Below are 27215 nucleotides of genomic sequence, written 5' to 3'. Positions count from 1 at the left end.
GTTAAATGGGAAAAAAAGAGTGATTGGGAAAAGACGACAAAGCCAAGGACAAGGTATATTTTGTACTCGACAGCTCATTAATTTTAAGTGTCGTGGGAACCTGCCAGTTTTATCCCTCCAAGTAATTATCTTTTGTCTTAATTTGTAAGATTTTCAAGAAAGGGACAGAAGGGAAAGAGAGGGTAAAAAAAGAAAACTTCACTTTCTGTGAGCATGAGACAGAAAGGCATCAATGTATAGAAGGTCTCTACACAGTGTCCCCAATTAAAAGAAATAATTGGACTAGTTTCTTTAAGCATCCAGCATAGCAAGCCATATTAGGAAACTGTATTGTCCTGGAATACAAATAGCTTTACATTAATGAACAGAGACTGATATATTGATTTGTATACACTTACTCTGAAAGTTAAATGCTCTATAGACAAGTGGTTTCATACCACAACAAACAAAGTCTTTAAATCTTAAGGCTGATATTCTCATTGAAGGTCACTTCATTCTTGAAAGGGAAAGATTTCCATCAAATGAGTGAGGAGTGAAAGACACAGGCAAAAGAAGTTTTGTTAGCTACGTCCTCTCCTGCAAGGATGTTTGAAGAGGAAAACTGTATTTCCATGGGAAATTCACGTTTACAGTTCCCAGGGGTCCGACACGAATGGCGCTGTCCATGAGCTCTGTTCAAACACTGAGCTCTCAGCAGGGTAAGGCAACCTATCGAAGGTGTATCTAAAACCCTCACATACAAAGTCTCAGACACACCAACACGCCTATGCTGGATTCCCTCAAGGACAAACCAGCTGCCCCCATCATCTGCTTTCTAAAGCATGCTCAAGTGTTTTGCATCAAGTATATAGAGTGTCTTATGTTCTTCAGAGAAAGAAGCGATACAAATATAACAAGGATGATCTTTTTTGAATGTTTTACCCTGGAAAGATGCTGACAAAGCCAACAATCTGGACTCTCATCCTATCTCAGCAATTACTCCTAATACACAGGACAAATGACAGAGGCAAGTAGTTATTAGGTATGTAGTAAAAAAGCAGTCTCTGATATTTGTTGCTTCCTATTTGGAAACTACTCCGTGTCTCATGTGCAAGCTGATGAAGAAACCCTTCTGGGCTACTCCTGAAAACTGGGCCTGCTTGAAGAAAAACAGAAGGTAAGCGGGAAAGAATATACACAATGATCTTTCAGACTGAACAGATAAAACAGTCTAATTAACAGGAACATCATCCCTGACAAATACCATTCCTCTACGGGGAGGAGTGAAGAAGAGGAGTCACTGTAGGGGGAAAATAACAGGTGTACTATAGGAAGTAAAAGAGATCCACAAAGTTTCTAATACAAAGCCAGGCACTTAAAGGTAAGCTTCATGTTATTGCAAGGTGACCTGACTTGAGCAAGGCACTGGCTCCAGCAATTGGCTGGCTTGTTACTTTACTAATGCTGCACTTCCCGGGAGCCAATTCAACTTTGAGCTTCTATTATCAGAAAACAATGGGATGTCTGTCAACCAGTGCCAAAACTTCAGGAGGATTTTACTGCAGTATGTGGGTACACTAACTTGGTTTGCCTTGGCCAGAAACAACAGTTACTCAATTGAGCATCCAGCCTAAAAAGCAGTCAGAAAGTTCCTTTGCTCACATTAGAGCCATCAACAAGCCAAACCGAAGCACCTTGATCAGGTTATAATGCTGCAAAACCAGACTGGGATGCCACCTCACTTGAAAGACAGTTACTAAAAGGAGAGAAATGTGTGTGGTTTGGTTTGTATTAGGCTTCTTCCCACAACATACGAGGTCATGTTATACAGCTCTAACTGGCCTGGAACTTACTGCCTTATCTTCTCAGGTGCCTACATACACGGATTAATGTGTGGAAATTTTTAAGTCAACTGAATTTCCATCCTCTATGAAAAAGCTTAAATTCTCTAACATCACCATCTAGTTTCCACTGGAATATATTATGGGCAATGGTATAAAATAACTATAGAGCTATATGTAGATATATATATTAGCTATTTAAATATATTTGCTAACAATGTTACAAGTAACTCATGATATTAAGTTTTAATGGTTCTTAATAACTTTGTAATAATAGTCAGAAAAACAGAACACCATAAATCAAACTGACTGGTTTGTCTTTGAGAAATAGTTTCCTGGTCCTCTTGATAACATGAGGAGCCCTAGCCTGGACAGCTATTGCTTTTTTTTTTTCTTTTTTTTTTTTTTTTTGGTTTTTTGAGACAGGGTTTCTCTGGAACTCACTTTGTAGACCAGGCTGGCCTCTAACTCAGAAATCTGCCTGCCTCTGCCTCCCAAGTGCTGGGATTAAAGGCATTCGCCACCAGAGCCGGCTCAACTATTGCTATTTTTAAGTATCTGCCTTCATCAAAATACCAAAGGGACCATGCATAGGAACACCTGTGCAAAAAGATTCTTGCACTTCCCTCAAGAAAGCAGGGCAAGACTCATGCTTTATTCACGAAAGGGGTGGAGCATTAACTTGCAAGGAGTAGACAAATAGTGATTCTGCAGTTTGAGATTTTATAAAACTCTTCATTCAAAAGATAATGTGTTCTGAAAGGGAAAGAAAACATGACCGAGGTAATGATAAGAATTCTGGCTCACCTTTGAAACTGAATAAATAATCACAACACACTGAAGTGTGTTATAATGTAAGACAAGGGAAAGTTAACATTTTAGAAAAATGAAAACAGCCTAGAAAAAGTGGCTTTAAAATGCAGAGGACTCAATAAATATACACACATTGAGAGTTCAGTGGTAGAACACTTGACTAGAACAAGGCCCTGAGTTCAATCCAGAGTCTGGCTAAATAAAACAAAACAAGCAGAAACCTAAGCAATTCTTCTTAGGCAGGAGATGTAGCACCTGTCTATGACCCCAAGCTATTAGCAGGTAAAGGCAGGAGAATCAGAAGTTCAGAGCAGGCTACAAGTAAGGTCCCCTCAATGCCCTGGGGTGCATGCACAGACACGCCATGCACCTCTCAATCCCACTTGTGTGGGCTGAGTTAGTTAGACCAGTATAGTCAAGGCCAAGGAAGAATTTCAGCAGCAGCAACAATGGCAAACAAATTCCCTGTTCCAGGTGTATCTGGACAAGGGCACTATCAGCCTCCTGGACCACCAATCTCATCCATGACTCAAGGCCAATTTCTAGACCCAGTGTACACACTAAAGTACTTTGGTCTCACCCAGAAACTTGCCTGGATGAACTAGAGAAGCTGGTAGAGAAACAGAAGGCAGACAGACCATGGGCCAGGTAGTTTGTCTTCACGGTGGACCCTGCTAAGAACAACATAGCAGCCATTACCTGGTAAATGCAAGACCAACAGTTACTGAGTCTGATGAGTGTTAAATGGCATGTGATGCAGCCTTACAATTCTGCCGTTAAAGGCATATGCAATAACAGAAGTGTAACAAAGACAGGAAAAACTGGCTTTAATGAACTGACTTCAAGGCTGTTCAAATAAACACCTTGAATCCACCACACAGTTTTTATCCAAGTTGACAAGTGACTTTCAAAAACTCTGTATGCCTTTGGGATCAGAAAGGCTTGATTGGATAACTGAAGAGTCTCCTTAAGACAGAAAAAACAGCTGAAATTATGCAGTTCTGTGCAGCTTAGTAACCATCAAGTGTATAAAGCATAGTGAAAGCAGGTATGCAGTAAAGCAATGCAGTTCTTCTGGAGAACTTTGTTCATAGAGTCTTAGGAGGAACTTAAGACGAAAGCACAGAACAGAGTAAGAGCCACCTTCCACTTGATTAAAACATATCAAGTCTCAGAGAGCTCTATTTGTTGAAGCACCAAGTTTGCATGTAACTCATTCACAGAGCATGTTCAGAATCTTCACTCTACCCCAGGAGAAACCTCATAACCTGACCCTTCTTTGTACAGCTGGACCTCTTCTTTGAATAAGGTGCTAAGATGTTTCGGAACAGAAAAATTGTGGCTTCAGCAGACAATACCTGGCAATGTCATGAGGCTACAAGAAAGTACCAGAGCAAGAGGCTCTGCTTTCCCTGTAGACCTGTGCTGTCAAAGCAACAAGTGTGTGTGCTTCTTCAAGATGCTGAATGTAGAACACATACTTTACAACAATGAGGAAAAACCTGGTATCAGAGGGTTAGGCTGGCAGCAACTCCAGCAAAGCCAGCTGAGTCAGATAATTCTCAGTACACACCAAGGCATCTGAGACACATAAACTTTTTAGAATTCTCTTAGCCAATCTAGGAGTCCAGATTTTTGCCCCCAATTATATGACAGTGGCAAAAGTGGTACATCCAAACAAACAAAAATCCAAAAACAGGATAGGTGGCATCTTTGAAAGTAAATCTTCACCAAAAAGCCATCAAAGGCTACAATTTAAGAAGTGTCTTGGCTTCTCATGTATACTTTAATTACTATGACAAGTGGTCTCTTAACAGTACCACAAATATGTTGGGGTTTTAGGAAACAACTACTACTACTTCAACATAAGCTCCAGACTTAACAGCCCCACCTATAATCCATTGTCTCAACAAGGAAGGAGTGACTGCCACATGCTAGACAGGGATGCAGGTCTCACAGCCACCTGCAACTAGAGCAGCATTCTGTCAGGCAAGACCCTGGCCAAGCTTCTCCTCCACCACTCCACCATTCCGGAGGGAGAATGACAGACAACACATGAATTCAGGAAACTGGTCCAAATGATTGCCTTTGGCCATCATACTTGCCCCTGGTATGAATCCAAAAGCAATTACATTCCAGTTAGGACAAAGGGCTGAGAAATACCCATCTTCAAAAAGATGTACACAAAATGGAACAATAATTTCTCCTATTCCTTCCCAGTTCCATGAAGGGAAGGAAAAAAAAAGACATTTGACTAAAATAACTAATGAACTGCCACCAAGTTATTCTGTAGAAGGTCACAAAGAGCGTGCCAAGCCAACAATACTGAGGAAAACCCAAATTCATCACAAACTCATTAATGATAAAACAAAGAAAACAGTAAAATAACTAGGAATAATTTCCAAGCTCTAAAACATTCAGAATATTAACTTATATGACAAATATACTGAGCAACTTTATTGTGTTGTTATATTTCCACTGTTGGCATCATTGGAGGCTCTATATGTGAGATATTATTTTAGAAACATATGAGCTATGGAAATGAAAATCCCTGGAGTTACTATTTGTTATTATAACCCTTGAGCTGCAACCCAAAAATCAGGTGATACTGTACACGTCATTCCAAACTGTATGTTTTAACCAATACATCCCTTTCAATTAGGATATGCTATTGTTTGTAAAGTACTTGTGTGCTGTGTACTTGTGTGATGTTTTCATAACAAAGTCTCCATCAGGGCAATTGGCTCTTGCGTAACGTTAGGGCCCAGATTCTTAATCTAAAATTGCTGACATCCTCAGGCCTAAGATGATGTACAAGACACTTGTCACCAAGAGGTTGTTCTCTCCAGCCAATTCACAAGAGACCCGCTATCCTGGCATTACTCTCCTAGTGCAGGATTTTCCCTGTCCAATCACATTAGGGCAGTGAGAGGTTTGTGATTGGACAGGAGAAGGGAGGCAGAACAAGGAGTTGAGACAGAGAGAGAGGTCTAAGGAGAGGGAGAACCAGAATGGAGGCTGACATGATGTTATGAAAAGGTTAGAATAATTGTGTTAAACATTTATCATTATCATTTGGCTCTGAAATTATTGTACTGGCATCTTGTAAATTGTGTTATTATTGATACATAAATCTGATTGGCTAATTATCATTAAGAGTCTTGATTCTACTGGGTTATCAGGTGTTGAAATGGCTAACCAGGGGTGTGTGGGGGCGCTGTGTGAAAGTGAGAGGAACTGGGGAGTAGTGCATGTCCAAGAGATGGTCAGGTAGGAGCCATATGGGTTGGCAAGTTGGCGGGCCAAAAGACTGAGTGAGGTCACCAGGTGCAGAGGCTATTTTCCACAACACTCTCCTACTCCACTTCAACAGAAACAAAGTACATCAGAAAAAAGGGACTATCTGTTCAGGCTCCAGATTTTTTGAATAATGTAGTAAAAATAAAACTTTTCTTTACTAAACTGTTTTCTGTGTATTTATCTCTGCATCCTAGCCAGATTCTCAATCCACAGAGTTCACAGATGTCTCTGGGTTTCCTGACTATAGCATACAAAGAGAGATCTGACAAGAAAAGCAATGGAAAGGTGTGAAAGCAGTGTGCTTGCCCACAATTTGTCTCTTACAAGAGTCAACAAGTCTGAGGCCTCATCTGATGAGCCACACCATTGCACGTTTGTAATCCAGGTTCTTATCAGTGCTTTCCTGGGTAGAAACCCCCAACTGCAATTGATTTTCCTATTACTCTGTGACAGACAGACTGCTCTAATTTTACTGATTTCATCTTAGCTTCGCACTTAAAATCATCAAGCTCCCTATTCTGGAAATTAAATTTCCTCCAAAGTCTTCTTTTCAGGTTCCCAAATACAGCCTCAGTCATTATTATACTTTCCCTGTAAGTATATTCTCTAAGACAGTAGAACAGCAGACTCCTAGCCCATGAAATACATAAAACTCTATCGCACAAACTCTACCCCTCACAAGTCATCTATGCACTTGAACTTGAATGGCAACTAAAAGGCAGCTCTCTCAATCCTAAGTTTCCATGATGAGACATAAACAATGGACAGTGGATAAAAACACATGGTATCTCATGATACAAGCCTGATACTCAACAGAACACACACAAAAGTAGGGAGTTCTGATTCCATAGTTTTCCTACATTCATGTGTGATATAATAATAAAAATTTTAAAGACTTCCTGAAGACTATAGCTACAGGTTAACGCACTTTTATCCCATCAACCTTTAAATTTTGGTGCCCCTTTGTGTTTGACGCATATCCCTAACTAAACTGCTGTATATTTATGTATACGTATTTCTCTGAATTACATACATACACATAATGTATGATACACACACACACACACACACACACACACACACACACACACACACACACACACACACATATATATAAAATTTACCAAGTTAGTACTAGGCAGAGGCAGGGAAATCTTGGTGTTCAAGGCCAATCTGGTCTACAGAGTGAGTTTTGGGACTGACTGGGCCACATAGAGAAACCTGATCACAAAAGTGATCTTAATCGTCATTATTCAAGTTTCCTCTTTTGTCATCTGTAGTTCCTACAACATTTATAATCATTTCCACATAGAACATCTTCATTTTCATCTAGAATACTTTTGGGCTGAACTACTAAGTTCTTTGTACATTAAGAGTCTGGAACTTGAATTACTCTGAAGAAATCTGGCTGAAACGCTTCAAATGTTTTCTCAGCTCTCACCCAAGCCTGGCTTCCACTGCCCCTCACACAGCCTCCACGGTGAACCTACCGTGCCCGTTGTGTACATGCTTATGGGTTTTTCCTTTCCTGGGGGTTGACTGGCACGAAGATGAAGCATTGTTGGTGGTTGCTTTGACATCTTCCGTCTCATCATCTTCCTCTTCGACATCCTCCTCATCCTGAGAGCTTCCAAAATATACCATACTGTTGGGCAGCGCAGGAGAACCTGATGGGTTTAACATATGTAGTTCATCAAAACCAATCTTGACATTCACCCCTTCCAGGAGTAGTAATGCAAAGGAGAGGCTTATAAAGGTAGGACCCTAACTGCATGCCAATCGCATAAAACAAAGCTAATTACCACTACTAGATGATACCACTTCTAATTTATTTTCAAATATTCCCCCCACGAAATATGACCCCATTTGTATCCATGAGTAATTTCAAGCAAAACTCGCCCAGGAGGAGATAAATATTTGAGAATCTTATCTGTAATATTTCTGTGGAGAAACGGACCATAAACAACAGCAAGGAATGGATAACTCAATGTGAGTAAAATGAAAACATCCAACCATAGTGTTGGAGGTTTACTCTGCATTTAACTTAAAGCTTTGGAAATAAGAGAGAAAAAAATTACTGATGAGGAAGAAGAAACTGAATTGTTTTTTTAAAGGCCACTCTATTATCTTATTATAAAAGCCAAGTATAGAATTCCCCCCCAACACCTCAAGTATTTACAAACCACTCTGAAGTTATAGATGATATATTATTAAAATAAATTCCTTAGGCTAGAGAGACAGTTAAGCAATCTATGCAAGAACAACCCACACTTTTACACTCTAGCCTCTCTTCTCAAATGTTGCCTTCTTCATACTGAAAATAAAGGAAGGTCACTTCCAATATTTTTCCCTTATGAAACATAGCCAATCCTGAGGGAGGTGCAATCAACAAATTGGTATATATTCTAGAACCAGAAGCTATTAAAAAAAAGTGCAGAGATAACAACCTTGGATTCTTTCCCCATTATACACCACCAAGTACCAGCACAGATAACTTTTGGAGGAATATCACAAAAGGAAATCTTAAACATCCTGCCAGGTCTGGAGAGACAGCTCAACAGCTAAGAGCATCAGCTGCTCTTTTCCAGTAAATACACTATGCATCCCAACTCCAGCTCTAATGGATGTATTTGCCTCTTATGCACTCCAGGGGCACCAGGTACTCACATGGTGCCCAGACATAATCTGCTCTTAAATAACAAAACTTCCTTTTCTAGCTTGAAAAACAGAAAGAATAACTGGATACATCACTTTTCTCTTTTCTTTGAAATCAGTCCCAGTAAAATCAATTGTCAAATTCCCAAGAGCTGGAGGCAGGAGAAGCATCATGGGCTGGCTCAAGGCAAGCATAGGCTACATGAAACTTGTCCCCCCACTTCCCCTGGAGAAGGGAGGGGAGGGGTGGGAGAGAGGACAACAGCAGTCCAATTAAGTTACCTGAATCAACACTGGAATAACAAGTATAAAATGATTTAATTTTTTCAACCTAATACCAGAGGTATTACAGGCTACAAAGACCCCAGGGAAGAGTTGCACATGGTCTCACAAAACTATTTCTGGTTTATTTTTCACCTTTGATTAATACCATTTAGAATCAGGTTCTTGACTGGAGGAAAATTCTGAAATTAGATATTGGTTTTGAAGAATCATTTGTCAAGAAAGTGAGACTAAAAACATAATAGAGGCAGTGGTGGCACACACCTTTAATCCCAGCACTTGGGAGGCAGAAGCAGAAGGATTTCTGAGTTCCAGGCCAGCCTGGTCTACAGAATGAGTTCCAGGACAGCCAGGGCTACACAGAGAAACCCTGTCTTGAAAAACCAAAAAGAAAGGAGAAGACAAGGGGAGGGGAGGGGAGAGGAGAGGAGAGGAGAGGGGAGGGGAGGGGAGGGGAGGGGAGGGGAGGGGAGGGGAGGGGAGGGGAGGGGAGGGGAGGGGAGGGGAGGGGAGGGGAGAGGAGAGGAGAGGAGAGGAGAGGAGAGGAGAGGAGAGGAGAGGAGAGGAGAGGAGAGGAGAGGAGAGAGAAGAGAGCACATTTTCACTGGTGTGAGTCATGTCTTTTGGCAATATTTGAGGCTCATTAACTTGGCTTCCAGCTGTGGATTTCAATTCATCAGCACTAGCAGGGAGAAGACACCCTCAGTCCAAGCATTAGTCTAGAACCCACTCCCCCTCTGCCAAAGACCCTTTCAATTACCACAATGGTCCCCTTACGTTGGATATAATAGTCTGCCTTTCAGGATAGTACTAAAACTCCAAGCGAACCTATCACTTGTTTAGGAGAAGGGACATTCAGGAACAACTAGCATAGCATACAGAAAGCACACAGAGACCTCTTCATTATGGGCTGGCCTTAAATTTGTATGCGTCACTAACTTCCCTGTCAGACTGACATAGGTATAAGAAAAACTGTGATGCATATTCCACCTATGTAACTATGAAAAATCTATCCATGAATCTTGCTGCCCTGTTCATTTACAAGTTAACAACCTTGCACCAGACAAAAAAATAGAGAAATCAATATGCTGCCAAAACTCCACTCTATGATCCAGAAAATTGTGAATAACCTAAAATATCCAAAAAGAGCTAAAAGACATGTGGTTCAGAAAAATACTCCTTTCCTACAAGCCTGCTGCTCTGACTTACAGGGAAGCAATTTAGAGGAGGAATTGAGGAAAAGGAATTTCAAATGTTCAATGCAGGCATGAATCTGTACCACTGCTACTGAGGGAAATCATTTCTCATTCTTCAAGTACAAAAGAGGTATCATTTTAAACATTTTGTAAAAGTATCCAGGCACTTTAAAAAAAAAAAAAAAAAAAGACAGACAGACACGCTAATAATAGGCAAATCTGGAAGAAAGGCAATTCCCAACCAAGAAAAACACAGTTCTGGTGGTGGTGGTGATGGTGGTTGTTATCATCATCATCATTATCATGGTCATTGTTGTTGTTGTTATTATTCCTCCAAGGCAGGACTCAAGCCCCATTGCAGAGCTCCAGCCATGACACTGGGAACAAGACAGGCATAAGACAAGCCATTCTCAAAGTGGCACCTTCTTGTTATGATACAAACAATGCCCTTCTTAGTGCATTAGCTAGTGAGAGGTGCTAATTTACCACTCATAATTATTATCTGTGCTCTCCTTCACAACCGTGTATTTGAAATAATCAATGAAGGAGAATATCTTGGAGGACTAGGTGTATAGGGAGGAGAGTAGTTACTTTTTTTGTGGATCAAGGAAGTGATTCATATTCAATGACTATAAATAGTAATCTATTAAAATTACATCAGTCACGTATTTCTCTCCTGATTATTCACTTGCATTATCAAACTTGGTTTGTTTGTTTGTTTGTTTTAAAGATTTATTTATTATTATATGTAAGTACACTGTAGCTGTCTTCAGACACACCAGAAGAGGGAGTCAGATCTTGTTACGGATGGTTGTGAGCCACCATTTGGTTGCTGGGATTTGAACTCTGGACCTTCAGAAGAGCAGTCGGGTGCTCTTACCCACTGAGCCATCTCACCAGCCCTGTTTGTTTGTTTTAAAGCTTTGGATCAGATAGGAGAAACAGGGACTACAGGATGCATCTGTGCTTTGCCAAAGTTGTATTTCATTACTTTTTACAATTCGCTGGCAACGTCTCCACAGTATTTACTGAAATACAAACCAAATGTTTTCATCTGGACAAAAATCAAAATGTGGCATGTTAGAACCACAACAAAAATTATTTTAATCCAAAAGCTTGCATTTTCTAATTTGGGCTGGATTTTTTTATGGCTTTTTCTCTACCCTCCCTCATCATTCAATTCTTTTTTTTTGTTTTGCTTTTTGTATTTTGAGACAGGGTTTCTCTGTATAGCCCGGGCTGTCCTGGAACTCAATTCTTAACACTAGCAAACAGACCGAGCGCTCTGCTCTTAGAAGAGCCTTTGTTTTAGAAAAAGGCTTTCTCTCAGTACAGTCGTTTAGGTGACCCAATTAAGAGGCAGTGCCCAATGAGTTGGGTTGTCTCCATAAAACCAGAAGCTATAAAAATAAGCAACAATAACTACAGAAATGCCTCCATGAATCTAATCCAATGATGTGCATGCCACTCTGATCCACACACTTCTATTTTTACTTCTACATTGAAACCCACAATGCTGAAGGTCCTTGAAAAGAAGATATGGCAAATAGCACTGTTCCATCCCTGGTCTTTCTTTCTCCACAGTCACCCATCTGCAGACGCCCATGCAGAGCTTCCAAGTGCCATCATTCATGCTTCTATCTAGATGATTCCTCTCCATTTTGCAGCAACGACTTAAAAAACAAAACTGTAATTTAAATTTAAAAGATGTTCAGATGGAAATGAGACATAGCCAGGTATATTCGGGGAGGCCTTTATCCAAAAGAAACCCCACCCTTAATGAGAAGCCTGTCAATCATGGGCATGCCAGCCGTGAAGATGGCCTCCATGGCATCCAGAGCTTAAGGAAGGAGCCCTAGTTCTGGAAGCTGGTTACAGGGTGTGAGTATTATATTTAGCCAAAACTGCTCTTATGAGCAAACAGTGTATGGCAATGTAGGTAATGGCACTCTAAACAACTCACAACAGAATTACATTAGGGGGCTGGAGAGATGGCTCAGTGGTTAAGAGCACCGACTGCTCTTCCAAATTCCAAACGTCCTGAGTTCAAATCCCAGCAACCACATGGTGGCTCACAACCATCCGTAAAAAGATCTGATGTCCTCTTCTGGAGTGTCTGAAGACAGCTACAGTGTACTTACACATAATAAATAAATAAATCTTAAAAAAAAAAAGAATTACATTAGGCTACTGCTTGTATGGTGTTAATAATGAGTCTTCAAAACAACTCCTAAGTTATAAAATTTGTCAATTCAGGCTAGTGAGATGGCTCAGTGAAAAAACATACTTACTGCTTGAATTTGACAGTAAGGACCCACAATGATAGAAAGCAAGGCTCAAATCACACAAGCTGTTTTCTGACCTTGCCTTGGGAGCAACAGTTACCCCCAATTAAATGGATGTAACTTTTTAAGAAGGAAAAACAAAAACAAAACTTCTTCCCAAAGAATAAATGGTAGATGGGCCATGTTCTAGGTGAGTTTGAAAATAAGAAATCTGTGATTAGAAAAGACAGCTACAGAACTTATAACCCTGTGTTTATACTTTTGAGGAAAATGGCATGTGAGACGACTTTTGGTCGAAAGTTACCTCTTGGACACTACCCTAAATGCATTTTCATCAGGCGCTGTCTATCTAATTGTAATATGTAAATTCCTCGTGAGGCCTCGGTTCTATTTCCATGTCTGGAAAGATAAGGGATTCAGCACAATTCCCCTCACAACACACAGACTGAATACTAGCCCTTTTACCAATAGCCTCTGTACAGGTAGATTTACAGAGACACAAAGATTACAATAGAACATGCCTCACAACAGGAACCTTAAAAGCCTTGTCTCATCTCCAAAAACGATTCCCATCTGGTACATACAACAACAAAAAGTTCAACCACCAAGTGTGTGAGAGCATGTATGCAGGCATGTATGCACACAGACAGACAGACAGACAGACAGACAGACACACACACACACACACACACACACACAGTCAAATCCCACAAGTCTGTGGTCTTTTAATGCTAACTGAATAGACAACCAACACCACACAATAGCTATAACAGTGTTCAGCCTGAGTAGTTCCTAGCCACAAGATGATTAGCACAAGCTAAGAAGTGAAAATAAGTTAGATTTTCCAACTTCCAATTACCATCAAGTCTGAACATGAATTTATGATTTATGCAAAGCCTTTTCAGACTCCCACAGACATTGAACAGTTAGTTGCCTACAAGGCACAGGCACAAGAGGCTTCAGAAAAACACATAAGATAAAATCTATATATGCACCAATAAAGCTCCTGACCAACACAACAGCAATGCTAGCACTGAGAAATTTCCACCATCCCATTCCCTGCCCCCATGTACCTGAATGAGTTCCAGAAGGCCCAAGAAACACTACAAGCTTCTCTAGTCACTGAGGTATAGAAAAGTATTCTGAGATGTACCAATGAAGCCAGGCCAGCCCCCTGGCAGGGAGAATGACTTGAACTTCCTGCAAAGCAGACAAGGTCTGAGGCAAGCTGGCCCTAAGCTGGACCAAACATCAAGCTCCAAGGTCACAAGGCAATTATAAAAGGAGTCATTCTTCCAAGATCAAGAATTCCAATGGTTCTGATTCCTTCATTACCAGCAAAGAAACTATGCTCGCAAACAAATTACTGCATCAGCAGAACTAAGATGCTAAGTGAACACAGAACATCAGACCTGAGTGACTTGCGGAAAGCAGTAGGCAGGCAGGATGGCCAAAGAAGCCAGCAAAGGTTAAAACCGACTTTGATAGTCTCTATGCTCAGAAACTAAGGCAGAAGTCATAAAAGTGACTGCAAACTCATGAAGCCCTCCCTCCCTCCCTCTAAGACAGCTTGTCTTCCGCCCATTTTGCTCAAGATGCTTCACTAGTAGCAACCTCAATGTTCCTTGCAACTGGAGATTAATTACTTTCCTGCAGATAATTCCCTCTCATTATGGTGACTGCTAAATCATGCCAGACTGCCCGCTTCCAACTTTCCTTCTCAATATTCAAGGCCAGTGGTACAACAAAGAATGTAATCCTTTCAGGCAGGGACAGGTATTGTCTGCCGATGCTACTGGTTGGCTTCCTCCCATTACCTAGATAGTGTATCTGAGAATGCTTTTCAGACTTCTCTGACTCATCACCAATCTAATCCTGTCCTTTCTGCCACTTCTGTAAAATCAAGGTAAAACCAGCAAATATATCTATGCTTAGATGGCTACCTCTCAGGCTGTCACTGTGATACATTTTACACCCATTATCTCTAATTTAACCCCACCAGCTGTGACTACAGAAACCAGAACATCCACTTTACACATGAACAAACAAGCTGAAAGGGGCATAAGTCAACAACAATCCAGGGACGGCTTTATTCCAGAGGCCTAAACATAGTGCCCTAAGGCTTCAATCATGTTTCTGAAGCACTCACTGGCAGGACCATCTTCCTAATCACCCACAACCTAGAGAGACCTGTTCGAAGCCTAACTTATTCACCTTAGCGCCTGGCCTTCCAAATAACCAGCCCTGATCCCCCACAGCCTGTACCTTGACAGATATCTGCACAATTCCTCCCCAGTCCCAGAACCAACCTGCCAGCAAAGGTTTCTGATACCTGGCAAGAGCCAGCTTAGATATGCCTTCCTTCCCTTTCTGTAGTTATCCCATATAACCCTACCCTGACATGACTGCACATCTTTTACCATATCCTCTTTTGCCCAGCAGTTTTCCCATGTTAATCTGTTCTCTACTGTCTAATGTAGAAAGTTCAATAAATGTTGGCAAAGTTAGCCAGCAATGGAGTGACAGAAGACAGGGGAAATAAGGCAGTCATCCCCAAAAAAGACAACTTGCCTTCACGATGGCTGTATCAGAATATGTACTGGGAACTCCCCCTCCCAAAGACATTCTTCACTGGAGAGAGCTAGGAGGCTGCACTATGACAGCCATGGTCCTAAGAATGAACTGTGTGCTATGTATGGTTCCTGAGTCTCCTTCGGGAATCCCTCATGGTTTGCAGTGCCCCATAAACAGAAAATGTAAATAAGAGAATCATTTAACCCACAATTGCTCCACTGCATTAAGCTCTTTTAAATCTCTTAATAATTATAGTCAGAACAAAGAGAGGAAGACAGAACTCATTAAGAATAATGAGATTGGTGACAGGAAAGGCAGCAATGATACTGAGTTGCTCCTCACAGTACACATACAAGCTCTCTTCCCCATGTGCAACCTTGGAAGATACTAATTATGCCTCTGGCAAAAACCATGTGCGCCCTTCACAGCAGCTATTTAAAGATAAATGCACAGCAGGCGAACATTTCAGGTCCTGCTCCAATTGTTCATTCCACTCCACTTCCTTAAGAGGTAAGTTCTAGGATATGGCATTAAGTATAGGAGAGGGACAGTCTTGTTAGTTTGGCTGACAGTCAGTGTCTTGAGACTGGACCATTTTAAATATCTAAAGCTTTCCAAGAGAAATGACTGTATGGTATTTACATTAACTACAGAATCCCTAATTGATAGGATCTCCAGAAACAAGGACTTGGTGAGAAAACTTAGGGGTTGAGAAACCCCTAAGGGGCTTCTCAAGAGAGCTTATCGTCTTTGGCTCTCATGTCATCACTGATAGGTAATAAACAAGGTTTGACAAACTCTAATCGTTGCCTTTCCCATGGCACAATCAATTAAGTCTCTTCAATATTCCAAATATTAAGGGAAATACCTGAAGCCTACATAAACAACTCAAGACTTTGGCCAAAAATATGCCTTCCATGTCTTTTATTTATTGCAGTCTTTCCTATTTTAAAACTGAGCTCACCATGTTGGGAGCCCTGGACTTCCTGCTCTCCCAGGCAGTCTGCTTTCCAGCACCCTCAGCTCACACTACCTGTATATCTCCATTTTCAGAGAACCCAATAATCTCTCTTTCTATTCTCTAAGTAGCTGCGCATGAACACGCATATTTAATAAGACGTACAGACAGACATGCAGGGTGGAAGGCAGGCAGGCAGGCAGGCAAGAAAGAAGGACTAAAAACAATAAAAGGTTTCCAAACTAAAAATGTTAAGACTGCCTAAAAATGTTACAGATCTCACCGCTGTTTATAACAGCAAAACTCAATTAGACAAATTCCATAACTACTACAAAATTAAACACATTACTGTTTTAAAAAATTTTAAGTCTATGGGCACAGTTTTGCTTAGTGAAAAATTCAGTGAGAAATGTAAAGAAGTACTTTGCAGTCAACGAGAGTAAGAAATAAGAATAATACTTTAATGGTGCATTAAAGGATCACATTATAGAATCCATCCACACAACCCATACACCTGTCAGAATTCAGTTTCCACTTCTTGTTCTAATGATGCTTCCCTCCACCGAGTCAAGGAACAGCATGCATCCTTTAGCTGCACTCTTTAGACCTATACAGGCTCTAAACTAAGATTTTGAAAACTAAGATGACTCCCAGTTTTAATAGCTCAGATCTAACCTGTAAGAGAAAGAAGTAGGAAAGGAGTCTAGTGAGAACCCAGAGGGTGTGTATGCCAGCTAAGACAAAGCAGAGCTGCTTTTGTTGTCTGGCTCTTTGAGTGGAGAAATACATTCACTGGACCAAATCTCACCTAAAGCTTTCCAGCAAAGGTGACTGCCTATAAAAGAGATGGGTCTCTTTTGTCTCAAATGTGTGGTTGGTAATTTTATCCAGCTTAACTTTATTGTGTAACCCTGACCAACCACCGAGAATAGAGGAAAGAGGATTTTTTAAACTAAGTATAAAAACACATGGTACATATACACAGGTTCTGTGATGCTTATTGTCACTGAGACAGTCCTTAAAAAAATTCTTAAGATTCACATAACTGAATCCCATGATGTCAAAGTAACTTCCTAGGTGGCTCTGGCATCCCATACGTATAATACCAGAATTCAGAGTAGCTGGGAAGGAGACTTCTGAGGCTTTGAGGGAGGTCTGGATACCATCATGTGTTCCAGGTCATCCTGGAACGTAATAAGACTCTTTTTCAAAATTACAGAAGGTGGCCAGGTGGTGTTGGTGGAGGCCTGTACTCGCAGCACTCTAGAGACAGAGGCAGACCTGAGATTGAGGATAGCCAAGCCACATGGAGAAAATCTGTTTTGAAAAACCAACAAAACAAGAAATGTCTCCAAATTTAGGAACCCTAGCTACTCTTGCAGATGACCCTTGACCTGGGTTCAAGTCCTAGCACCCAACACAATGCCTTACAACCATCTGTAACTCTAGTCTCTGGGGATACAATGCCTTCTTCTGACTGTACAGACAACACCAAAGTAAAGTGAAGTCTATGTGGTAGACACATGAACAATGATTATTTTCAGTAAGTAAAAAATTTGCAGGCGCTGGTGAGATGGCTCAGTGGGTAAGAGCACCCGACTGCTCTTCTGAAGGTCCGGAGTTCAAATCCCAGCAACCACATGGTGGCTCACAACCACCCGTAACGAGATCTGATGCCCTCTTCTGGTGCGTCTGAAGACAGCTACAGTGTACTTACATATAATAAATAAATAAATCTTTAAAAAAAAATGTGCAGAAACAGCAGCAGTGGTGCTGCATTATTTTCATAAAACACTCAGAAGGTGGAATAAGGCAAATCTCTATTTTGAATCCATCTTCATATACACAGAGTCTAGTATGCCCTATATAGTGGGGCACTTTCTTTTAAAAAAAGCCGAGAAAACCCTGCCCACAAATCAAACAACAAGATGTGAGAACACAGTGGTGCCATGTGTCCTCCAAGCTTACCTCGAAGGCAGAGAAAGGTAAGAAAGTCTTCTGTCTTAGGCTTCCTTTTAGAGAGGTCAGAAATTTGAGTAGCTGGCGGGGGTAGCAAAGGCTCCACTATCTTCACTGGAGTTGTGCTGGGACTATTCGGCTGAGATTGAGCAAACTTCCTTTGTGCTTGCAGCCTGGGCCTGCAACAACAAAAGAAATGTAAAACTAAATTAAGCAGAGACTGGAGAATACAGGACCTCATGCAGCAGTAAAACCATGATACAGGAAGAACAAACTGACAATCTTTCAAACAAACTCTTACCAATTAAAGCTCTATGTCTCTCTCATAAACCACAGCCTGCATTACATAGAGCAATAAATCCACCTAAGGGACTATTGTTTTCTATGTAGATATAAAGTATGTGTTTAGTATGAATGTGTGTAGCAAATGAAAAAAATCAGTGGGGAAGTGGGAAGATCAGTTCAATGCTCTTGGACTCCACAGACTGTGGCTCAAAAAGCAACAAGAAAAATGTATGAACCCACAGGGATCAGTGGCTCTCATACTAAACAGCATCCTGTTTCACAAGTTCCTTCCCTTATTGTTTGCTGATACCTACTGCACCTTTATCTGTCTTCTACCTCCAAAGTGGAACTAATGACCCACTTCAAACATCCTGAATTCAGTCATAGGCTGGGGAATGTAGTTCAGTTTCAGAGTTACCGCGAAAGAGCAGTAGGGACAGGAGAGATGACACAATGGGAAAACATGCTTATCGCCAAGTCTAATCCCCAGAACTCAGAAAACTGTCCTCTGTTCTATTATACACACTAAATAAATTCTTAAAAAAAAAAAAAAAATGAAATCCTGAAATTTAAAAACAAAAACAAAACAAAACAAAACAAACCACCAAAAAGCAGATATATGTAAACCATCAGAATGAGAACAATCTTAGCTTATGTTCTTCTTTCTTTAAATTAGCAGTCTACATCTGCTAGATGCACGCTAAAGAAATACATCTTAGAGCAGGAGCAAATCTCCAGCAAGCATTTCATTATACAGAGCACTAAGTCTAGAGAGTCACCTGTCAGCATCACACACTGTGATCAGACACTGTGAGGCACTGGTAACTGTACCAACTGTGCCCCAGTAAAGCACAAGTTTCCTTTGCAAGAGTGCTGGGAATCAATGTTATGCAAATAGTATGCTCAAAGCAGTGACAATCTAGCACACACATTAGTCTATTTTACATCTGTAAAATAAATTACATCTTAACTTCTTAAATCTTCCAAGTTCCAACAGTATGCTTGAGCTTCCTGCCTTATTTGTTTAAAAAAAAAAATCCTTAAAAACAAGCTGCCTAAGAGCTAACTGGACAAATGACACTGAAGTGGGGCTCACAAGGAAGGGTCTAGCTCAGGTGTAGAGTCAAGTGTGCCCATAGCCCTACTTTGTTACAAGTAGAAACCAGAAATCACTGGTGCAAGCTGGATAGTTAAAGACCTACCTCGAAAGAATGAGAAAGCCAGAGAGGGGCAGAGCAGGATTCCTGGATCCTCCCTCCTCTGGCCTCCAAAACAGACCCAATGTCATTGGCACCCAAATGTACGCCCGTCAACACTAAATTAATTAACTAAATTAAAGCTTGGAAAGGATCTCCGAAAATGTGCAAGTTTGACAATGACACAGCATTACTACAAATCTAACCCTTAAATGTTCCAGAAACGGGGAAATTCGACAATACCAGTATCTGTCAAAGAAACAAAGTGCTTCTTTGCAACCAACTAATTGTCTTGTAACTGGGGGGAAGAAGGGGAGAAAGAAGTCATCATAAGTGACACTTAAGTATGGTAACACAGACATATGCTGCTTAAACTAATTTCGGGGAGTTTGTGTTCAATTTTTACATTTTAATTTCAATATTTCTGTCCTCTTCAAATGGGTATTTACACTTTTTAACATTATTTTTTAAGTACAAACTTCAAAAGACGTGGCCAAAGTGCTTTATGTTCTTCATAACATAACACCTAGCAGAAGCCACATACTAGGGACCACTAAATTCAAGAAACCATCTTATTTAAAAGCACATTGTTGTGTCCTTAGAAGTAGCACGACCATATGGAGCTGCCCTGCCTTTCCAACTAACGTTTCACCTTTCTAAGAAATTTGGAGTCAAGTTCTGAAAGAGATGGTGCCAGCTTTTTGCTGGTGATTTGATTCTTACTACATATTAAAGAGATCTGAGTCCCAGAGAATCCTATGGAGAGTATACAGAAATGCTGACAGCGTGTGAATAAACTATCAAGTGCTTCCTGCTTTAAAAAATAGTCCACAACAACAAGAAACTATCAGTCATAATGAAAACCAAGTAAACACAAAAGCAGATGGCAGCAATGGTCACCAAAAACCAAGTCACAATCTCAACCTCCACAACTATTCGAAGAAAAGACTAAATAAACTGTTCCTCAGGACACTTTCATAAGCCTATGAAAACCAAGGTATTATCTAAATGAAATAAGCCACCAAGGAATAATAAGGCCCGTGGAAGAGAAGACGAGCTCTGGGGCCATCTGTGAAGACTCTGAGAGCACTGCTGAGAGCAGGAACTGAGAGCGCCCGGTGGTGCAACACTTACCAGGAGCACAGTGGCCTTGTCTAAAGAGGGACATATGGAGCCAAAGCCTTGAAGTAAGCATAGTCACAAGTGAGTGGATGACTCAAAGGCAGGTGAGGAGCTGCAGAATGTTGTCCTATAACATTCCGGGAAACTCTGAGAACCCAGGGCTGGTGGGACAGAAGGCCGGTGTACCCTTGCAGAGGATGTTACCCAGAATGCACGTATGGGTGGTGGGACTCCACTGCAGTCGACCCCTCCAACAACTGCCTAGCATTTTCCTAAAGAAAAGAAGCATCACCTCTTACTTCACCATCAGTGCAAAAATGCTTTACAACAAAATGCTTTTGGCCTAAGCGTGCTTCACAGTCATACTGCAGTGGTGGTTCTGAAACTTAGGAGAAGCCACAGGAAGAGCCCACAGAAACAGTGGGCAGAAGATATAGCTCAGTGGTAGAATGCTTGCCTAGCAAGGGTAAGGCCAAAGGACCACTCCCCAGTATGATATAGGATTAAAGGAAAAAACTGAGAACAGGGCACAGGCCAGGAAAGTCCTAAAACCAACAACAGAAATAGTAAGGCTAATTTTTCAGTAAGATGCCCTCATTCTAGATCTCATAAGCCAATATAAAGTGACAAAATTTCATGAATATAAGCCAGTAGGAGAAATTTATGAACGTAACTTATCTATGATTTAGAAATATAAAAGAGAACAACATGTTAATTAAAAAAACTAGGAGGAAGAGAGGTTGTTTAAAATATCTTCAAGACCATATTTCATCATAAACAAGTAACATCCTTGTTACTTGTGTAGAAAGGTGCATGACTGTCTATATTTATGAATAAAATACAGTGAACAGCTCCCAAAAGTAGAGATCCAAGCTAGTATTTCAATCTGTTATTTGGAACAAATGCTCAAAGTTAGCAACTTGTGTATACAATCCCCTAGGTGGTATAGAAAAATAGAGAAGACAAATGAGTGAAGCCAGGTGAGCTAAGTGCAGATAACATTCCAAAGCTGTTTGTTTGTTTGTTTGTTTGTTTGTTTTTTAACAGAGAAGTGAGAAGCATGTTAACTTTTAATAGAAATAAATTGCCTGGTTTGTATCTCAAGTCACCTCAGATATTCACGCACCCTGAAAAGCAGCAGTTCACCACCATGGTCAACCCCTCAACCCCTTCTACTGTCAACTACTTAGGACTTTATTGCAGATTCATCTTTATGGCTTACTTAAAGACAAATCAGCATAAAAGTCTTCCAAAATATCTTCAAGAATCAGGAGAATACCACACTGCTGCCATGGGTCCACAACACTTATTCATTTATTTAGAAGGCAGACAGTTGCAAGAATAGCAATCCAAGCCCTAGCAGAAAGAAGACCCAGGGTGGGCAAGACCAATAAAAACAATGTAAGGAGGCTAGGGAGATGCTCAGTCAGAGTTTGCTGCACAAGCATGATGAGGTCTTCCCTGAGGCTGAGCCAACAAATCCATGTAAATAGTTGGACTGAGAACCAGGACTCCAACCTGGAATCCCAGCACTCCAGAAGGCAGAGACATAAGAATCCTAGGGGCTGACAGTCAGCCAGCCTAACTCAATCAATAAGATCCAAGTTCTATAAGATACTGTCTCAAAACATAAAGCAAAGACTGGCACCTAAATGGACCTTTGGGAGATGTGTGTGTGTGTGTGTGTGTGTGTGTGTGTGTGTGTGTGTGTGTGTGTGTGTAGATACTGTCTCAAAACATAAAGCAAAGACTGGCACCTAAATGGACCTTTGGGAGTCTAACGCATGCGCGAGTCAGGGGCTCGTCCGAAAGCCGCCGCCGCGCCGGGGAGGTGGAGCGTACGCGTTAGGACCCGAAAGATGGTGAACTATGCCTGGGCAGGGCGAAGCCAGAGGAAACTCTGGTGGAGGTCCGTAGCGGTCCTGACGTGCAAATCGGTCGTCCGACCTGGGTATAGGGGCAAAAGACTAATCGAACCATCTAGTAGCTGGTTCCCTCCGAAGTTTCCCTCAGGATAGCTGGCGCTCTCGCTCTTTCCCGACGTACGCAGTTTTATCCGGTAAAGCGAATGATTAGAGGTCTTGGGGCCGAAACGATCTCAACCTGTTCTCAAACTTTAAATGGGTAAGAAGCCTGGCTCGCTGGCGTGGAGCCGGGCGTGGAATGCGAGTGCCAGTGGGCCACTTTTGGTAAGCAGAACTGGCGCTGCGGGATGAACCGAACGCCGGGTTAAGGCGCCCGATGTCGACGCTCATCAGACCCCAGAAAAGGTGTTGGTTGATATAGATTTGAAGTTTTTATCATACTGATCTTTCACCTCCTTAGTTAGAGTCACGCCAAGATATTTTATACTATTTGTGACTATTGAGAAGGGTGTTGTTTCCCTAATTTCTTTCTCAGCCTGTTTATTCTTTGTAAAGAGAAAGGCCATTGACTTGTTTGAGTTTATATCCAGCTACTTCACCGAAGCTGTTTATCAGGTTTAGGAGTTCTCTGGTAGAATTTTTAGGGTCACTTATATATACTATCATATCATCTGCAAAAAGTGTATACACACACACACACACACACACACACACACACACACACACACACACACACATACATTCACATACATATATAAATACATTTACATACCCCCATGAGCACATACACCCAATACATACTACAAATTCTTTTTAAAAATCACTGAGTGTATAAAAACACAATTAACACTTTTACAAAAACAAACATCTCATGCATAAAGTTCTTGGGTGAACCCAAACGGTCCATACACATTCCTTACCTCCTCCCCGTCCTTTCCCCTTTCTCAAAGATGGATATGAAAGTTTCCAGGTCAGTTTTTCATTAAGAAGCCTGACATAAAGAATCAGAGTCCCATTTCTAGCTTTCCTCAGCCATCTATAATGCATTATAACCACCTTACTCCTGTGTGTACATGTCTATTTCTAGGGCAATAGCACAATAGCAACTCCTAGGTTGACTGAATTTCACTGCTGACAAAAATTTCTAATAGTCTCCAAATCAAAAATAGTATGTACTCATAACAAGGAGAGGGACACCATGCATAGCCAGTACCTTGTTAGATATACATACCAAAACGTTTTATTAATTCAATCCCCCAACATTAAACTTGTAAGCTATAAAATCCATTTATTTAGATGATATCCCAATTCTAATCAAAGGTTAAGAAATAGGAGGAGATGGTCTGTTTGTTCAAAAATAAGAAACTGCTTCTGGCAGATACAGAATGACCAGTGGGCCTCCACGCTTTGTGGCAGTGTGGGAGCTGGCCCTGACACTTTGCCAACTTGCTGAAAGGCCTATTCAAACAGAAAAAAAAAATCTGTGTTTCCATCCCCAAAATAATTACCCACTCTATTCTACCCCTAGACAGACACACACACACACACACACACACACACACACACAAGAAACCTGGCAGCTGCTCAAAGAAACAGAGTGTGCTCATGTGTGGGCACTAGGTTTGGGGGCAGGAGATACCATCTACCAGGGCAAGCTGCCCATCAAATTCAAATGCAAGTGCAGTGGCAGGCAAAACACACAGGATAGCTATAAATGCCCTGCATGGTGGAGAGAATATAAATACATCCGTAGTAAACTCAGAAGCCTGCAAATACCAGCTCACCCACACTGTGTAACAAGAGCACTAGTCACAGAAGATCCTCCTGTAAGCATAACCCATCTTCTGCTTCCACTGCACGAGACTCCACCACAACGACAGACAATGGTCACTTGAGAAGGTTTTGCTACACAAAAGTCTTTTGCTGTCCAGCTATACTGATTGATAGACTTTTTCCTTTCAGGGGGTGGGTAGGCTTTACTTATCAACAGATTACATGGTTTATGAAAAAAAAAAACACAGAATATTAAATATGTGTACCCCTTAACTTAATTAAATAACATAAGAGCTATTTAGAGTTTTAAGTTTCTTATAGCCAGATTTGCCTGGGAAAATCACCTCCCAAAAGGTTTAGCTTGGATCAGCAGGCACCAGGAACAGCCACAGCTTGGGCTGTGTCTCAACTAAGTTCATTTTTACCAGTGTGGGCCTTGATTTTCTCAAAGTCGGGAGCTGAAGCAGGATTATCAGCTTCACAGTAGCCTGTGCTACTACTGTATGTCAGACCCTGCCTCAAAACACATTAATTAAAAAAAAAAAAAAAAAATGGTAAAGATTAGATTCTCTCTCTAAGCATGATGGGCAGGCAATCCAGGCAGTTCCTATGGTGACTCCTCAACTAACAAGTGCTAGCTGAGAAGACTGATCTTTTACCAGTGCCCAGTAGGAAATTATTGGCTCAAGATAAAGGTATGTTTTCTAACTGTGCCAGGGAACAGGCGGAAAAAAAAAAAAAAAATAGGGAGACATTTAGTGTAAAAATACAGATAGCAAACCAATCCAGGAAACTGAGAAGTCAGAAAACAATCCGATTTTTAAGAAGGAAATCGAAATCCTTAGACTTTTTAAACAATGGTGATAATATCAACTCTGGTTAATACTGAATCCTTCACATAAGAAATTAGTAATTCTATATATAAACACCCAGCCTCCTCAAGAACATAACCACTTTTTATAAATACACAAGACAGGAAAGAAGAACCTTTAACTGTCCTTAGAAAAAAATTAAGAGAAAGCCTAAAGTTAGAACTAAATATATAAAAGCCAGGACAGCTTCACAATGAACATTTGCTGGCATACAAACTCTCAAGCTAGGTGATGAAGGAACGAGAACAGTAATAATCTTGTATCAAATCAGGAAATTTAAAAAAAGAACAACAAACCACAAAAACAAAAACAAACAAGCCATTACAAATCACAATCAGGAAAATGTTTTTGACATTATTTTTTGGTGTTCAAAAAAAAGGAAGCAATCAGGTCCCAAGGGGAAAGAATTATTATAAGTCAACAGTTGAAGTGGCCAACAAAGCCCTTTTGTCATTCACAATGCTCTATGTCCTGGGTGTCAGTTTCTGTGCACCACCTAGGCAAAGCTCTGCATGTCCTACCATAAATCAATGCCTGGAACCTCTTCATCAGGGATTGACACAAAATTGACACAAGAGAGAAGGGAGTAAATAAGGATTAAGATTCAAAAATACCAACAAAGGGAAGAGTCCATTCTGAACAGGAGCTGGCTAAAGAAACTCTTATCATACTATGGTATGGTACAAGGTTGTTAGCAAATAATCTGAAGCACACTGTTTTAAAACCCTTAGCTGTGCCAGTTATAATGTTCACACTTGGAGGTGAGATTGCCAATGTAGTCTTAAAAATATCATTGGGGGAATGGGGGTGGGGGGACTAGCAAGATTTTCAATTTTAGGTTACTCAAAACCCAACTGCAAGGTGCCAAAAATCCCCTGGCAGCCATCTCCTGGCAAAGAGAGGCGCTGGGAAGGAGAAGGATTGAATGACCTTGTGAATCGAAAATGTTGGGGGGGGGGGCCCGCATATGAAGAGTCTATAACCTACCACATGATTCAATTCATTCGCTCGTCTTTGTCAATAGACATATAAAAGCCTGAATATAAAAGTCAATCATACTGAAATGTCCCTCACAAATACTCAAGATGCAGTGGTTTAATGGGTGCGATTCTAAAGTCTGGTACAGGACTGGGATGGATCAATAGTTTAAAAATAAATAAAGGTGCAGGCAACTGTGTCACCCAACAGCATCCTAGCAGAGTTTCACTTAATGCCTCCAAAGAAAAAGAAAGAGATGCTATTCACAATACATGCCCACAGTAAGCAGAGCAGGCCAACACTTCATCATCTTCCTCTCATTTTACGTTAAAAAAATCTGCTGGGCTGGAGAGATGGCTCAGTGGTTAAGAGCACTGGCTGCTCTTCCAGAGGTCCTGGGTTCAATTCCCAGCAACCACATGGTGGCTCACAATCATTTCTAATGGGATCTGATGCCCTCTTCTGGTGTGTCTGAAGACAGTTACAGTGTACTCACATACATAAAATTGATAAGAAAGAAAGAAACAAATCTGATATATACAGAAAACACATGCCAAACATTTTCATTACCTACTGAAAATGAAGTGTGGTGGCCACAAACCACCAACAGATGGCAATCGACTTCTCTAAAAAGAAATTTTGAATTATAACATGGCCTGCCACTGGCCAATTTTCAGAATGTTCATTAACATTGGGTAGGAAAAAATAGCCTAAAAACTGCAGAAAGCAGGACAAAGTGAACGTAGAAATACCTTCCAATCCCACCAATTCCATTACAACTCAAGGAATCAACTAATATTGAAAATACAGAGAATCTCATAATACTTTTTTTAATTTGCAAGCATGTGTACCTGTGTCCACATGGATACAGTGCCCACAAAGGCCAAAAAAAAATCTTATTAGATCCCCTAGAACTGAAGTTACAGTTGTCAGCTGCCCTGTGGGAGCTGGGTACACTGGAAAAACATTTAGTGCTCTTAACTGCTGATCCATCTCTACAGGCATTTTTGGATATCAAAAATATAGCCTACAGCTAAAATGAATGGGACTGTTCTTTGATACTCATAAAGATGAGTGACTATACCACCAGAAAAAAAAAAGGAGGGGGGGGGGGGGCACACTATGCTGCTTAGTACCAATAAATATTTCTTTCATGAATAACCCAAAGAATTTATTTGGGGGCTTTGACAGAAATTATTTAATAGCCTTGTAATTTCCTAAGGACCAAGTTCCAAACACTAAAACATCTAGGTACGAAGTACCAAACAGTCACCAACTAAAT

At 40.8% G+C, this 27215-nt stretch overlaps 1 protein-coding gene across 7 annotated transcripts in view; it reads right to left on the bottom strand.

Moving 5' to 3' along the window:
• Jarid2 (jumonji, AT rich interactive domain 2) overlaps nt 1-27215 on the bottom strand; it is a 190870-nt gene that overhangs the window by 29340 nt on the left and 134315 nt on the right. For all 7 annotated transcript variants that reach the window (NM_021878.3, NM_001205044.1, NM_001205043.1 and 4 more), the window contains 2 exons: nt 17852-18021; nt 7424-7600 (listed from right to left, as the gene is read on the bottom strand). In NM_021878.3, the coding sequence (NP_068678.1) occupies nt 7424-7600; nt 17852-18021 (347 nt within the window). The remainder of the gene's footprint in view (nt 1-7423; nt 7601-17851; nt 18022-27215) is intronic.

Source organism: Mus musculus, chromosome 13 (assembly GCF_000001635.26).
Source record: "Mus musculus strain C57BL/6J chromosome 13, GRCm38.p6 C57BL/6J".
NCBI classification, from domain to species: domain Eukaryota; kingdom Metazoa; phylum Chordata; class Mammalia; order Rodentia; family Muridae; genus Mus; species Mus musculus.
This window is presented reverse-complemented; position numbering and strand designations above follow the sequence as displayed.